Genomic DNA, 15,696 nt, shown 5'->3' with positions numbered 1-15,696 from the left:
AATAAATTCAAGTTTTTGTCGGGTGGCGGGTTGTCGAGGTCGCTGAGCTGCCGGTCTTTGAGTTGCTATTTTTTTCTCGTTTGAGTCAAGGCCTTTGGCAGCCATGACCAAAGTGCCTGCAATTTATCTTTTCCTTGTTGCGGTTCAGGTGGTCTTTGTGTATTTTCCAAATCTTGCTCGCTCAAAGGTCAAGATGTCTGAATTTGAGCAGTGTCAATTTCTCTTTTATTTTTCAAGTAAGATTGTTTTCTAATTGAGGCGCCATTGTCTGAAGTATTATGTCTATTGCTCCTTCTTGGCGGCGCTGTAGAAGTAATTTTTGTATCAAAATTCGTTGAACAATATTTAATATTTTTGCTTTCCACAATTTGTTTGTGATTAAGGTTGCTTCCATTTATGGGAAATGTATCATTTCGCTGGTTGAGTGTCCGGGGTCCCCTTGGGGTAAGTTTCAGACCTGTTGCCCTTCCTTTTCTTTTATCGGAGGTCTCTTGCCTCAACAGCAGAGTAGGAGATTGATCCGTCAATATGTAGCCTAGTTCTAAAAGTTCTTCAGATTCATCGATTATTTTGTGTTTTAGCCTTTCTGACGCAATGTATAAGTAGGTTTTTGCTTTACGATGTGAAGGGTATGGATCCACAATTGACAATTCATCAGACTTTATTCGGCGTAGCGCTGGCTTAAATCCAAACAGTGCGAGAATTCCACTGCGGTTTAGGATTATGTCATCTCTGTTTTAAGCACATTGCTCCAGTTTTAAGACCCAAGATGGTCTTTTTGAGTCTCTTGTGGATTTGTGATATGCTTCAATTTTAGATTTATAATGTATATGTTGGTCTTTCACGTTTTCCCGAGCTGAGTTTGCTTTAGAGATTGTATATGTCTTGCCATTTAAAGTTGACTCATTGGCCCTCATTACGACCTTGGCGGAGAACCATGGTGCTATTTGCACCATGGTCCATGGCGCTAAACTGCCAACTCCGCCATGGTGGTTGGCGGACTTACCGCCCCATTCCGACCTTGGCGGGGCGGTAAGTCCCCAATCCCCATTTACCCTTCCCCATTCCCATTTTTGCCCCATAGGGTATAATGGGAGTGGGGAAGGCGTTAATTACGCCACCGTAAATTACGGTGGCGTAATTAACAAGGTCCCTTAGCGCCATGGATTTTAACGCCTGCTAAAAGCAGGCGTTAAAATCACCATGGCGCTAAGGGAACTCGTACTCAGGCGGAAAGGGGCGCCATGGTTTACGCCGGCGTAAACCCCTTTCCGCCAGGGTCGTAATGAGGGCCATTGTCTCGACGACGTTCCCTATTTGAGGTTCATCGTTGTGGACTGAGATCCGGCGACCGACGTATCCGGTCTGGCGAATTTCGCCTGGATGAAAAGGATACTTTTTGCAACCTAGGGTCGGATGTCTCCTTTCTTTTCGGCGTCTGCTGAGAGTTTTTTCTTTTGTTCTCGGGTGTGTGAGCTGACGAGGAGAGCTCAGCTGCATTGTTTCGGGAATGCTTCTGATGCCGGAGTTCTGTAGTCACAATTTCCTTCTGGACGGCGGGGGCGTCTCGATTTGGCCTTGTTACTGGCCTTCGAGAATCAATGTCTATGTGCTGACTAATGTTCATAAAATTTTCGTCCGCAAGGAACTCTTCAGTTGTTTTTGGAGATGTTTGGTTTTCGTTGGGCTTCACACTCTGTGGGGCAAATTTCGTACTTGGTTGAGGTGTCATATTGATTTTTCTTTTTTTTTTTTGTGATGGATTTACCCGAGCCTCCCACTTCTGAGGTTTTTGTTAATCGGGCTCGGTTATCAGGGTTTATTGGCATTGGGCCAGTAAAAATCGGATAGGCAACATCTTTACCCTCAATGGATGGGGTTTGTTGAAGTGGACCAGAAGAATTGTTGTCAATAATGTAGATGGTGTCTCGTGTGTCTGACTTGCGAGTTTCAGGCGTGGACACTGTTTCTTCTACATTAATTGCACCAGACATGCTGTTTAACAGTTGTGATCGTATAACGGAATCTGGTCCGGCAGTTCCTGGGGCTTTATCCCATTGATGTGTACTATGGAGGCAGGAGTCACTGTAAGTATTGGACCTCTTCAGGCGGTCATCTAGTGCAGTGATGTAGCCTGCTAGGAATATTAATCTTGTGTGCATCATTGCTTGTATACTCGTGTGGTCCTTGAGGTTTTCACTTATTGTTTCGTAGAGTTTTGTGAACGGTGCCAGGGCAATTGTTACTGCTGACATAATAGATAATAGATCAGACTTTTTTTCTCGAAGGCGAATCTATCGGAGTTCCGCTTAGCTGTGGCTCTTTTTTTGCCACTGGAGTTCTAAGGTGGCTTTCACTAAGGAGCCTTCGAGTGGAAGGACCATTTGACAAGTCTATGAAGTACCGTCGATCCTTGTCCGTGCTTTTCTTTCTGATGGAATTTTTGATAATTTCTTCGACTTGGCAGTGACTTCTTAGAGGTTGTTTTTCCGTGTAATTTGGTATATAGCCTTCAGATTTTTCTAGATTCTTCTGAACAGACGTGGTGTCATTTACTGATGCCATTTCTTGCGATGTAGGCAAGGTTTGAGGAGATGTTTGAACATCATTTGCCTACGCCTCCCGTGGGTCATCTGAGTTGTGCATCTGAGTTGGTATGTTCTTCTCAATTTCCCGTTCAAGCCGAGGTGGCCTTATTTCAGGCTGAAGTTTCTCCCCTTGAAGTGAGGGGAGGTTAATTGGAGTCTTTGAAACTGGCGTGAGCCGTAACCGCGAGCGGAGTGATATCACCAGTTTGGGGCAATGGCAAATTGCTGCTGGTGATTTTCACTGTCTCTTGTGGCTGTGTATCCCCCAATTGGGGGGCTTGGTTTATCTTGTCGGCATTATGATTTATGGCAGAACACTCAGGTGTGTAAGTCATTTTCCTCGACTTCTGAGGGGGTTGGCAGGACATAACAGCCTCCAAAATGTCGGCGTCTGTCAGCTCATCCTGCACTGCTTGAGGTGCAAATGCATTGAAAAAATCAGTTACCAGACTCACTGCAGATGGTTTCTTAGAGTCTGGTTTCCATGTTTTTTTCGTTTGCTTCACCCCTTGTTTTTTGGAGACTGCAGATGTAGCGGCGGTGATTGCTTGTTTCTGCCTACTTGATTTAGGCTTCCCTTTCAACTTAAGTTGACGTTTTGGGCCCTTTTCGGGTGAGACTATCTGGCTCCAATGGTGCTTTTTGGTTGGATGGTTTTGGACGCACACCGCTTCCTCTAGTGGCCCGATGGGGTCCTTCTCAGCTGATAGTACTTCTATTTCTTCTGAGCATACATGAAATGTTTGTTGCAAGTTTAGCTCCCTTTGCGACAAAGGGGTGAACCCCCCTGGTGCTAGAGGTCTATTTTGAGTCTGGTCACAGTGGATGTGGGCGAGGGTTTGTAACCTATTGTCAGGGTTGTATAGACCCAAAGTCTTGAAACTTGTCGCAGTTTTAGGGGTTTCCACGGTGTCATGTTCCTCGATAAAGGCAACATTTTGTTGTAAGAAGTCCACGACTTAAAACGGAGCAGAGCGGGAAGGGGCTGGGAGCGAGATCGCGTCTCTCAAGTCCTGCCCCTCTCCCCGTTCGCCTGGAGGGGGAGGTGCCCCTGGAGCACCAGCTTCGCCCGCTAGGCAGGCCGTGGCGTCTCTTTGGCCCCTAGGCCGCCCAGACTCTGCACTCTCCGCTCCCGCTCCTCGGTCCTCCCTCCGGAGAAACCCAACGACCGGGGCGGGGCCACGAACAACAACGGGCCGGCACACAAGGGCCGCGGGGGGGACACGGACACCACCGCCACGGGAGGACTCCCGCCGTCTCCCTCTGGCCCCGCTTCCCCCAGAGCTCACCCGGGGTCGCCATCCTCGCAGTCCCCGAGGTGCACAGCTGGTCCCAATGCACAGGCGCCAGCGATATCCTCGCGGACACTGGATCTTTCCTCACAACGCTGTTGGAAAGTTAATGATCCCTTTACGGGAGGGCGATTTGCAGGTTTCTGTGCGGGCGGAGGTGGACGCAGGGATGCACTTCTGAGCAAGCGTCCTTCGACCTTTTGGTAATTTCATTTTCATTTTCTTTGTTGAAATGGACGGGGGAGTCTGCATTCAAGTCAGCCATGGCTGCCACTCCGCGTCCGCTCTGCGGAGAACGGAGTGTTTTATGGAGGGGTAGAGGTGAGGCAGGCCACGCCTCCGCTTCCAAAAGCAGTAAACAGCAGGAACAGACTTTGGGTTTGGCAGCAAGACTGCCACTCTCCGCCACTCCAGTTATTAAAAAACCTCAATACCAACTTGGATTACTCAGATTGGTAAACCCCTATGTTACAGGCAAGAATTGCGAAACCTTGGTGCGGGCCACCATCCTCCCTCCGTTGGATTATTGCATGTGGTCCTTTGTGGGGCAAGTAAGTATTGTTTTAGTAAGCCACAAACCCTGCAAAATGACGCTGTGGATTATTAAAAACATTCCCAAAAGTAATCCTATCACGACAGCAAGGAGAGATCTCCATTGGCTTCCAGTTGAGTCCAGGATCCTGTTTAAGATCATATCAGTGATCCATATATGTTTGCTTACAGCCACATGGAGAGATTGACTAGATCTGAGGATACCCTCCTGCTTATATGCCCAAAGGTGTGAAGAGAGCAATAGAGAATGGTAGTTAATTCCCTGTCCAGGCAACACGTGTGGAATAGGCTGCCAGTGGACCTTCGGGGAGAAGTCTTTGTGTTTCATTATTATTCAACTAACCTCTAATATCCCCTTAAAAATGTCTGATTGGCTCTGTTTTTTGTTGTTACCAGTTTTGTGTGTGCCCTGATGCCTACGGCGCGTTAGAAGATTTTTTTTATTTTTATAAACATAGCACACCTGTGGGTTCAGAACAGAGTACACAAATCCCAGAGAGCATTTTCGTTTTGAAACCTGCAGAAGCCACTTTAAGCTGCCCATTGTCTACAGTTAAATGGCCAGCACATAGCCAATGTATGTATTACCTTAACCTCACACCTGCACAGCAGAGACAGTTGATAGTACGTGTACATTATAATTTTATTATAATTGGTTATTTATAACGCGCTTAATACCCTGAGGTTTCTAAGCGCAGACCCGGGAATCAAACCGGTGTTGCTCCGTGTCGTCTTGTTTCCAAGGTGAGCGCGTTGCCCCCGAGTTACACTCCTGAGGGTTTAAATGTTAATTGTTCAGTTATTTCGCAGATACCATGCTTGTCTTGATACTAAAGAAAATGTAATGTTTTTAATGCAATTGCCTTATCTAGTTATGCAATCATTGAGTTCAAATATATTGTCTAGAGGAGCCAATGTACAAGAGAAATGCGATTTTGTGTTTTAAAGTACTACAATACAGTGTATTCGCACTCAACCAATCAGGTTATTGGAACAGCTGGCGAGAATATACAGTGTCCGCCTGCTGTTTCTAGCCACCTGAGGCCCTTCAGGTTGGCACCATATTTTTTTTTTCTTTCTTTTAAAAATAAATGTGGTGAGGCAACAGGGAGCCTCTGTATGTTGCTTCCCTTCCCCCCAAATAAAGCAAACCACTTGCAACCCCCTCCCCACTTACCTACTGGACGAGAGCTTTGTGCTCCATTTCCGGCACTCCTCCCACTCCCGGCCACTGTTGAGATGGATTTCTAAACTCTGACCTGGTGGGCAGAAGTTTAGGAGGCCACCCACCCTATTTTAGTGGAACAGGGAAACCTTCTGGACAAACCAGACGAATCTACGGTAGCTTGGCAGGCGGTCAAGACTAAGTCTCAGGATGGGTGAGAGTGATCGGAAGCTCACAATGAGCGCACAGAGTGAAATTCCACAGATTACCCTTAGACAGATGTATATTAAAAATACATTTATTATAAGACTTTATAACAAAACACGATTAAACCACAGTTATAAAGAAAACAGTTACCACACACGTTCATTCACCATGTAACGTATATAGAAAATGCGTTTAGTCTAATGCTGATGAAATGGGAGAAAATAACCACAACCTGGAACAGAAAGGGGTAAGTTCAAAACAGATATCACATTAGGCGATTCTTCAGAGTCCATTCCTAGCTTATGAAGTCCCACCCTAAGAAGCAAGGAGCCTTGTGCTCAAAGTACAGCACTGCGTTAACAACGCTCTGTTGTGCGTAAAGTGAAAAGTGAGTGCTCTTCAGGGGCTGAAGCTGCTCAGGAAGGGGCTTGAGGCAATGAAGAATGAAGTCCTGTTCCTAGATAGAATTACTTTTGCAGCTCGGCAATAGCTGGGGAGCACAGGCTAGCCCAGCCAAGGTGAGTATATTTTAAGGGATTTGCATGCGTAAAAACAGATGGATGTGCCAGGGGCCACCGGTAAGTGATGAAAGTACTCAAAGACTCTCGACACAGTCCGGACCCAACTTTCAGTCTAGTACACTCCGCTAGTAGGTTTCACTTTTGCAGTTACAGGATGCTCCGGTTCTCAGCAGCTTCGGGACGATTGTCCTTGGCGGCACAGTTGCCTTTGCTCAGCTCTCGAAGAAAGGAGAAGGATAGTTCTGGTGCAACACGTCTCAGGACATGGTGGGGAAGGTCTGCAGGCACTTACAGCGACAGTCACCCAAAGCGGAGCAACAGAGGGACCGCAAACTCATAAATCCTGACCCAGAGGAGCTAGGAGTTTTGTCAGGAGAGGGCCCAGGACCACAAGTGGGTGATTCCCAAACTCTCCAGTCTCAACTCGGATGGCAGCATTCCTGTGCTGTACCCTGGGTTCGAGCTGGCCCAGGAACACTTCTGAAGGGGCTCTTTGCAAGGGTAAGCAGGAGGTGCCAAGAGTAGTTGTTCCCACTACTCCAAAGGGTCGAAGTGCCATTGCAGGCCTGTTTGGTACGATGCAAAAGCAGGGGTCTGACGGGACAACAGCAGAGTCAGCGTGCCAAACTTTCCTAGCACGTCGCTGGCATTTCCTCAAGTCTGCTCTTTTGTTAAGGATACTTGGCTCCTTTTGTAGTTCAGTGTGCGCTTCAGTTGATCAACCTGGATTGGATGCAGAGCCCCATCTCTTATCCGAGATTCATTTTGTGCTCAAATCTCAGATAGCCAATGGAAGATCTGCTCTCTTGCATGCACGCCAGGTGTGGACCAATCGTGGCCTATGGTAGTTCGTCACTTGGGCCTACCAGACATACTGGCACCAGATGTGTGGATTCGGACCAGACAGTCCCAAACCTCTTTCTGGGCACCTGCACACGTGACATACAGGAGCCAGCGTAAAATGCGTTTTTTGTGGGAGGCAGCATGCCCCAAATAAGGAATTCTCGGGTCTCTCGACCTGGGCGAAGGCAAAGGGACAAAAATGGCAAAAGGACAGAACAAAAGACTGTGTCATGGCCATTTTTGGCACTGGCCACAGTCTTTGGCCAAAAGCGGTAAACTCATTATGGTCCATAAAAACGAAGTAAAAATACAAAAAGTAAACTGCTGCCACCAGTTCGTCCTAGGCACAGTTGTACAAACGGCAAAAAATCCTTAAAGGTGGCGAGGGCCATAAAACCAAAGGACCTCTATGCGCGGTACTGGAAGGTACTTGGCATAGACTAAGGGACACCTAGTTGCCCAATACTGACAGCCTGAAGGACGCGTCCGTTTCCCCATAATAAGTGAGCGAAAACCCAGAGGAGTGCAGCTGAAGGCTGTGCTCCACTGGAAAAAGTCAGGTTAGGTAAGCCAAAGAAAAGCAAAAAGTTTGGGGTAAACAAATGGAGGGAAAATTGCACCTAAGGTAAATCTTTACTAAGAGCCGCCACCATAGAAATCGAAAAGGGGCTTAGTCCCTTTACCGATGGAGGTGGCCATCCCTTATTTTTTGTCTCTCAGGAGAATTGCTTCACGCCATAAGCGCTACCAATCTTGCAAAAAAAACTATTTGTGCCCCAGGTTACGAATTGCAAACAACGCCCCCAGAAGGGAGCGTATATGCCTGGTAACATACTTCAGCCTTCGTTGAGGCACAGGCTGGCGGGCAGTTATCGGTCATGTACGTCTCCCTGATGGGGTGTGATTACTACATTATTCCACTTGAGTCAAGTCACACATTCCACAATGTCACTTAGTAACCATTGCTGGAAGTACACCTCAGTTCAGAGTTACAGCAGCAAGGCTTTGTGGGCCTTCAAACTATCTCAAAACCAAGCATTTGCTCCAGAAAATTGCCTTTGTGTTACAGGGCAGTGCTACTTTATGTTTAGCTTAATTAACCCAAGACCGACCTTTATCAAGAATGCAGACTACTACTTAACTGGTTTCACTCTTATTTGGGATCATCAATGTAGTATTGTCTGACATTCTTGTGGTCGGAGCATTGAGGCATGTTTAACAAGCACCAGCTAAATTATGGTGTATTTAGGAAGACCTTTTAACCCACCATACTGCAGTGCTTCAACCCCACGACTGTCAGATTATTCTACACAATAATAGATCACGGGCCCTTGTAAAAATGTGTTTTGGCAGGCTCCCTCCCCACTCTCTCAGGTGCTGTTGTCTGCATACTGCAAATACAACTCTCTCTGGTTCCCTGGTCTGTTTTAATGTGAGGATGCAAGTATTCTAGTGGAATAAAGAAGTGCCACGTGAGGCACGGGTTATAAACCTTCAACGATAAAACCAGTGAAAACTCTCATTTGATTTTGCTTTAGGAAGCATCTCCATTATAATTCATACACCAAACAGCTTACATGGGGATTTTGAAGGGGTGGGGGATGGGGGGGGTGGAGGGCAGGGTGCAGGACACCAGTAGCCTCAGGCATTTTCTGCCAGCCCTGAAAACACCCACGAAAGCAACCGTGAGCAAGGGGAGGACGACAAACCGCACCAATGTAAGCTACTTGGTGCTTTGTATAAAACCAAAGAGCATTTTAGGAACATAAGAACAAACACAATTCATTTAAATATGAGATATACGTGACAGTGACCCTTCTGAGCACATAATGCACACTGGCTTTTCTGCTACTGAATTTTATAGCACCCTACCAGTTAAGTGATGGACAACTGTGAGTTTTATGTACTGATTTGGAAATAGTCAGCTTTTGGTTTTCAAGTGCTGGCTGTCCTCATTTTGCAGACACATGGCTTTTTCACAACAGTGTTTATATTCTGTTCTACCGCAAGTCACTCTTGCACACACACAGGCTCTTGACTTCAATCTCACAATAGGTGCTTACTTGTGGTGTCTGAAGAAGCCAAAGCCCAAGCAGTGCCCTGGCTCAAGGACCGTTTTTAGAGACAGCCGGGACCACTTAAAGCCTTGGTTCTAATGTATCATGCCCATTCTGCGAACATAAATCCCCTCACTATGAAATCTGTCTCCTTCTGTGACACACATGTCAAATGTATTCACACAGCATGTACATACTCTTTCAGCTATTTGAAATAAAACTGTGGCAGTAAGGGTTTTAACTGGTTGACATCCTCAACTTGAAAAATGCTATTTTGTTATAGTCTCTGCCTCCGGTAACAGTCAAATAGGTTTTCAAATATTTCAGGTGGAAACTTCTATGTTAGGAAATGTAAATAGCAGGAGCCCAACTCTGGTAACTAAAATACATTTTTTTTAAAAAACGTTTTGTTCTTTTTTTTTTTTTTAGCAGTATCAGGGCTTCCCTTACCTAGCCCCCAAGCTATGGAATGCCCTCCCCACGGCCCTCAGAGCGGAAACCTCTCTCACTGCCTTTCGAAAAAACCTCAAAACTGCCCTCTTGAACTAACCTTCCCTCCCTTCCCATCCCTTCACAGGCACCAACAAACTGTACAAAAATATAGATAGGCGTGTATGTTATATGCAACTAAGCTTTTCTCACTCACTGTAACAAGCACCACAATGCCTTCGGGCTGTTGCGCGTGCTACAAATATGAATAAATAAATAGGCCTGGGCCAACGTCCATGGTTCAGAGTCTTGTATAGGAGAGCACAGTTCTGGTAGTAAACGGTTAAGTCTTTGCCACGGATCTTAGAAGAATTTGGTCAGATGAAAAGTTAGATGTTGGTTTAGGGAAGGACAAGCCTTCAAAGTCGGGAAAGTTTCACAAACTTTCACCGCGGCCGAACAGAGTTCTGCACCGCACTTGCACAGTACCTTGTAAGTGAAGAAAAGCTGTAGCTGAGGCAGTTGTACCTGGCAGTTCCTGCAGATCGCGCTGTTCCTGAGCTTAAGTCGTGGGCACAAGGACGTCGGGCGGTTCCTGCACTGCCCAGTGAAGAGGCCACAAGCTTGGCAAAACGTCAGTTTTACGGTGTGAGTGCCTTAAAGTCCACAAACTGGTTTCCTTCCCCCTGGCTATCCGGTTTTCAACAGCACTCTGAAGAAAATTGACCAGGTTGGGGACAGCGTCCAGGTGGCTTAAGAGTTGGTTCTCCCCACCAAACTCAAGGGAAGAAGTTAACCTTGAAGGGCTTCTCTGTTGATGGAGTTTCAGGCAATTCCGACCTGCAGAAGGGCTTCACTGGTGGACCAGGAGTTGCAGCAGTCGTCTTCCTTCAGCTAGTCTTCGGTTCTTTCGTTCCAGTGGTCGACTCTGCTTTGCAAGTCCCAGAGACCTGCTTTCAAACAGTTTTCCCCCATTCATTCCAGCTTGGCTGTCACTCACACAGCAGGGTGGCTGTCCTTGCCGGACAGCCCGCCGGCCAATCACACCAGAGTGCATTCAGGTCTCCTAGGAGACTAAGCATAGGGAGTTTCGGGCACCTCCCTCACATCCTGTCCACCCCAGACACTCAGGCGCCAGAGGAGGGCTTCAGCGCTGAAGCCCGCCAAAGGCCAACGAACAAAGGGACCAAACCTGGTTTGGCGCAGAGAGACAAACGCAAGAAGGACCTTTCCAAAAAGAAATGGTGAAAAAGTTGACCGGAGTCTGTTTTTACAGATAGGTATTGGCCGCCATATTGGAAAACATGGCTGACCTGATTTTTAGCTACCGGTGTTCGTGGTCGGGAAAAATCATGGTAGTTTGTGTAAAACCACTGCCACCAGCCATTTCAAGGGGGAAAGGGTAACATTTGACTGTTACATGAGTGTTTAGACTAAGTGGAAGCTAGGCAACCCCTCCAGCACTCTATAGGAGATAGTGTGTGCTGGGTCTGTAAATTTAAAAAGACTAGTAAAGTCAATTTAATGTTGCATGCTCTGGGAGACAATAGTCCGTCCCAGAGAAGGTATTTAAACCTTGGTATCTGAAAGACACACCTGTGGTACTGCACTGAGGACGCTGTTTGACGCACAGAAAAAGATGATGCCTATGAAGTTGTTTTGTGTTCTTTGGATATGGAGTTTTAAAAGTAAAACACACATCAAAATACATGGAAGAGTGGGAAAAAAAGGCTCACGCTCTTCCCAGGTAAAAAATGTAATCCTAGAAATCCAGAAAAGTTGCTGGGGGTCTCAAAAGGTAAGGGAAATTAGCACATTCTTGAGAATTCTCCCTAACAAAGGTGTTCCGACAACTTATTTTATGAAAACCTATAGTAGTTTGTGAATCTCAATGCCGAGTCCTTCAACTTTAAATCTGCCAAATTTTCAGGAGGCCATATAAAATTTATTTGAATGCAGTAAATCTCAATGGTAGTTATTCACCTAGTCTGTGGTAATCATGAACATTTTGTAGTGTTGTGGTCTCTTCGGCCATATTAAAGACTCCTCATCTGTATCTGTGTTATGATCTACAAATAGTTTTTTTCCTAATGTTTTTTGTTTGCTTGCTCCATATGGTAGGCCCCCTTGGTGTTGCTTTCTGACCATGTTCTTTTCCCCCATCACGTTCTGCAGGGTGGATCACCTATATACGTTTTTCGTTCAGTGGTCCCCGGAAGTCTATGGGAAAGATGCAAAGGATCAGGGATTTGTAGTAGTGGAGAAGGATGAGCTTAACATGATTGACAACTTCTTCAGTGAGCCAACAACCAAAAGCTGGGAGGTAAGTTCAGTTTCTTACATTGTGGTTTCGAAAGATGCATATGCACAAATAAAAGATTTTCCTTAAAGTCAGAGTAATGCACGCACTGAGATTTTTCCAAACTTTGAAGATGTGAAGTCCAAGGGATACCTCAATCCAAAGTATTTGAATTCCACACAAACAAAAATACAAGCATTCTTATTTTTACACACCATGATTTATTGCACCCACAGCTAGACTAATATACATGTGAAAAAGCCTGTTAGTCCTTGTGGATATAATTAACACCTTTTGGTGTTGAGCTTTGTACCTCCAACCGCTAGTTGGCCTTTATTGGTTAATTGTATATGGACGACCAAACCTTTTTTGCCCCACTCCAACTAATAGGAAAATGTGAATTTTGGTATAATCTGAAGATGCATTTGTTCACATTGAAAATAGAACATATTCAATCCTTCTGAAATGGGAACTGTCCAATCCCCTTCAAAAAAGGGTCTAGTGTTTTGCTGTGTATGAAAACTGTCAAGTCTCATGGATGTAACTAGAGCAAGTTAACTGAGCATCACAAATTCTCTGCACAGGGCACCTTTTGCTAGACAACACAAACATATGTTTGCATTTGCTAGGCTTCTTTTTAAAAGAAAAAATGGATTGCTAAAATGGATAAATGTTATTGAGACTGCCAATGGGGCACGTTTCCAATTCAGTAACTACACAAATTTATATATTTTCTATTACCTTTGGGCAGACACAAAAGTGGTAACTAAGAGAAAAGTAATTTACTAATTAGGTAATGATCCCCCTGCAATTAGATGCATGTCTGCACATAGTAATTAGAATGAACTTTTACAACTGTTCTCGGGCTGATGAAATCACGAGCAAGAGCATTTCATAGCACAATTTCTAATGCATGTAAATCAAGGCATCTTGAAGCAGAAGAATTATTTCTGAAATTGGGAGTCAATGTCAAAGATGCATGGAATAAATTGTCACCATCAGTGAAGACCTGTTTGAAAAATGAGAGAACTTATCTAGTACGGAAAAGGTTGGCTTTGTAGTTACAAGTTGGACGTATAACAAGGGGGTTGAGGATATGTATTTTTCCAACATTTGAAGATGATCAAAAAAATCTAAATCAATACGAGCAAATGTTGACACGTACCTCGCAGGAACTGATAGTAATAAAACAATCTGCCAAAGTTCATAAGTGTACTCTTACAGAAATTAATTCAAGACGAGATGCAAACACTCAATCTACCAGAGATAACCTATAAAAGCAACCAAATTCTAGATGAATATTTCCAACAATTTACAACTGAATTAAAAATGAAGAAACAAAAAATGTATAAAATGAACAAGATTATAAATACAAGAGACTCTGCACTTTATATGGTCTCAAGAGAAATAGAAGACCAGAGAGAAAATTTGAATCTGTACCTCAAGCAATGGTTTCATCCCAGTCATCTTCAGAAGTTTAATCAACAAGCAGCAGTGCAAAGACCAACTGAAACCCATTGTCCTTTTTTCGAGGAGCTCAGAAGGTACAAATGAAATACAAGGCATCAAAATTGAGTTATATAAACACCAGAGGAAGGATTAAAAAAGAAGTAAATATTTCAAATTCATCCTGGTACACAAAAGAGGCAAAATAGCAGGACAAAAGCACAGAAGACAATATGGGAATCGTGACAAAATCATGCAAAAACAAAATGTACAACAGGAAGACCTAGTTTTGCGTTCAGTGAGCATGCGTCTGTCAAAAGATCTTATTCTTGTTTGAATAAAGGACTATCATTTAGTCCAACAAACACAGATGATTATTTACAGATAGACCTCTACACATGTTGTAGATGTCTTAAATTGAAAGAATATGTTGACACCCAGTTAAGTATGGTTGTCCAACAGGAACCAAAAGCAGTACCTTCAAGATTAACGGTGGATTTAGCAAAAAACAACCACATTGCTAATTTTAGAAGGGGTGGGTAAAGATTTCACATTCGAACAGTTTATTTCTGAACAAGATGAGAACACCTTTATAATAGTGGAAAGCACGCTCAAACCTAAATACAAATTCATACCACAATTTTCAGTTGACAATGCTATTGAGCTTTTTAACCAAGCAGTAACAGACGATCCCAGAGGGATTTACTTGAGCAAAACAAAGGGAATAAGAAAATTCCATTTTAAAAAATGAATAAAGAAAAGCAATACAAGGTCTAACAACAAAGATGTAGTTAAATCTGCAGATAAAGGTGGCAAAGTTTTGTTAATGAACAGACATGATTACATTTAGGAAGCGAATAAGCCATTGAATAACAGCAAATGTTATAAGAAAATAGATTCCAATCCACTTCCCTCTATAAAATGAGAATGGAATGAATTGAGCAGTAATTGGCATTATATTGGTCTTTTAAATGATGATGAATACAATTACATGAATGTGCAACATCCTGTAATGGCAGCACTCTATTTTTACCAAAAATCCATAGACTGATCATTAATGCGATTGCTTCAATCACAGAAATAATCTCAGAATACATAGATATTCACCTTATTCACCTGAATCCCATAGTACAGAATCTGGGATCTTACGTAACATACAAGACATGTAATTCAACAAATGGAATCCATCATGTGACAAGAAAATTATAGACTAGTTACAATGGATGTACCTTGCTTTATACTTGTATTGAATACGAAACGGGGATTAAAGCCACAGAATACTTTTTGAAATCTAGGTCGGTTTTTTATCAATAAAATCAAATGATACTGGAGATGTTAAAATTCACACTATACAATAATATGTTCTGTTTCAATAATCCAATCTTTCTTCAAGAACAAGGTACTGCCCTAGGAGCAAAATACACACCAACTGATGCTAATTTGTTCATGGGCAACTTTGAGCTGGCAAATGTCTGGACACATTCAGCATTCACTAAAACAGAGAACATTGTCTATTGGGTTCGCTTCATAGACGATATTTTGATAATCTGGAATGGTGATCTAAATTCATTAATGGAATACACCAATCATTTGAACAGGAATTCATTCAACATCAAACTAACAATGCAGCATAGCACAGAAAATATACATTTTCTTGATTTGTTAATCCATGTAGAGGAGGATGAAATTCAAACCTCTTTATCATAAACCCACAGGAGGAAATAGTATACTGCATGCTAATAGTAATCATCCAGCACATATAAGCAATATTCTTATGAAGAATTCTTAAGAATTAAGAGAAATTGCAGTGTTGATGCCATACATAAAAGACCTCTGACCCCCAACACAGAAAAACGTAAGGCAAGAGGCTATCAAGCATACACATTAAAAGTTGCTTTACAAAAAGCTACAAAAAAGGATAGAGCAGCACTCTTGGTTTGATATAGTAAAATGGACAGATTCCGGATGAAGAATGTAAAACAAGAGTGATTACTACATTGTCATGATGCCTACCCCTGGGCATCCGGATCAAGCCCATCAGCCCCGGAAGCAGGCATCCAGATATTTAATAAAACCCCAGCAGCCCTGGCTGGGGGCTGTCTGGGTTCAGTCCTGGCGCCGTAGCGCCAGGCTCATAGACTTTACTTACCTCATGCAGACTATGCTGCAAATGAATCCAAGCCAATGTGAGGCCTGGATGGGACTATTTTACTACAGGGACTATTCTTTACTCGGGTGTGGTTCTAGGGACTTCTTACCTGGAACTACTTTGGAGGCTATTTAAACCACGCCCGAAC

General features: G+C 43.8%; 1 protein-coding gene across 4 annotated transcripts in view; it reads left to right on the top strand.

The window, feature by feature from the left end:
* NCOA7 (nuclear receptor coactivator 7) overlaps nt 1–15,696 on the top strand; it is a 1,232,944-nt gene that overhangs the window by 1,129,488 nt on the left and 87,760 nt on the right. For all 4 annotated transcript variants that reach the window (XM_069607511.1, XM_069607508.1, XM_069607509.1 and 1 more), the window contains one exon: nt 11,830–11,977. In XM_069607511.1, coding sequence (XP_069463612.1) covers nt 11,830–11,977 — 148 coding nt within the window. The remainder of the gene's footprint in view (nt 1–11,829; nt 11,978–15,696) is intronic.

The sequence above is a fragment of the Ambystoma mexicanum genome, chromosome 4q, assembly GCF_040938575.1.
Source record: "Ambystoma mexicanum isolate Mex_15411 chromosome 4q, UKY_AmexF1_1, whole genome shotgun sequence".
In the NCBI taxonomy this organism is placed as follows: Eukaryota; Metazoa; Chordata; class Amphibia; order Caudata; family Ambystomatidae; genus Ambystoma; species Ambystoma mexicanum.
Note: the sequence above shows the minus strand (reverse complement) of the source record. Positions and strands in the feature narration are given on the sequence as shown.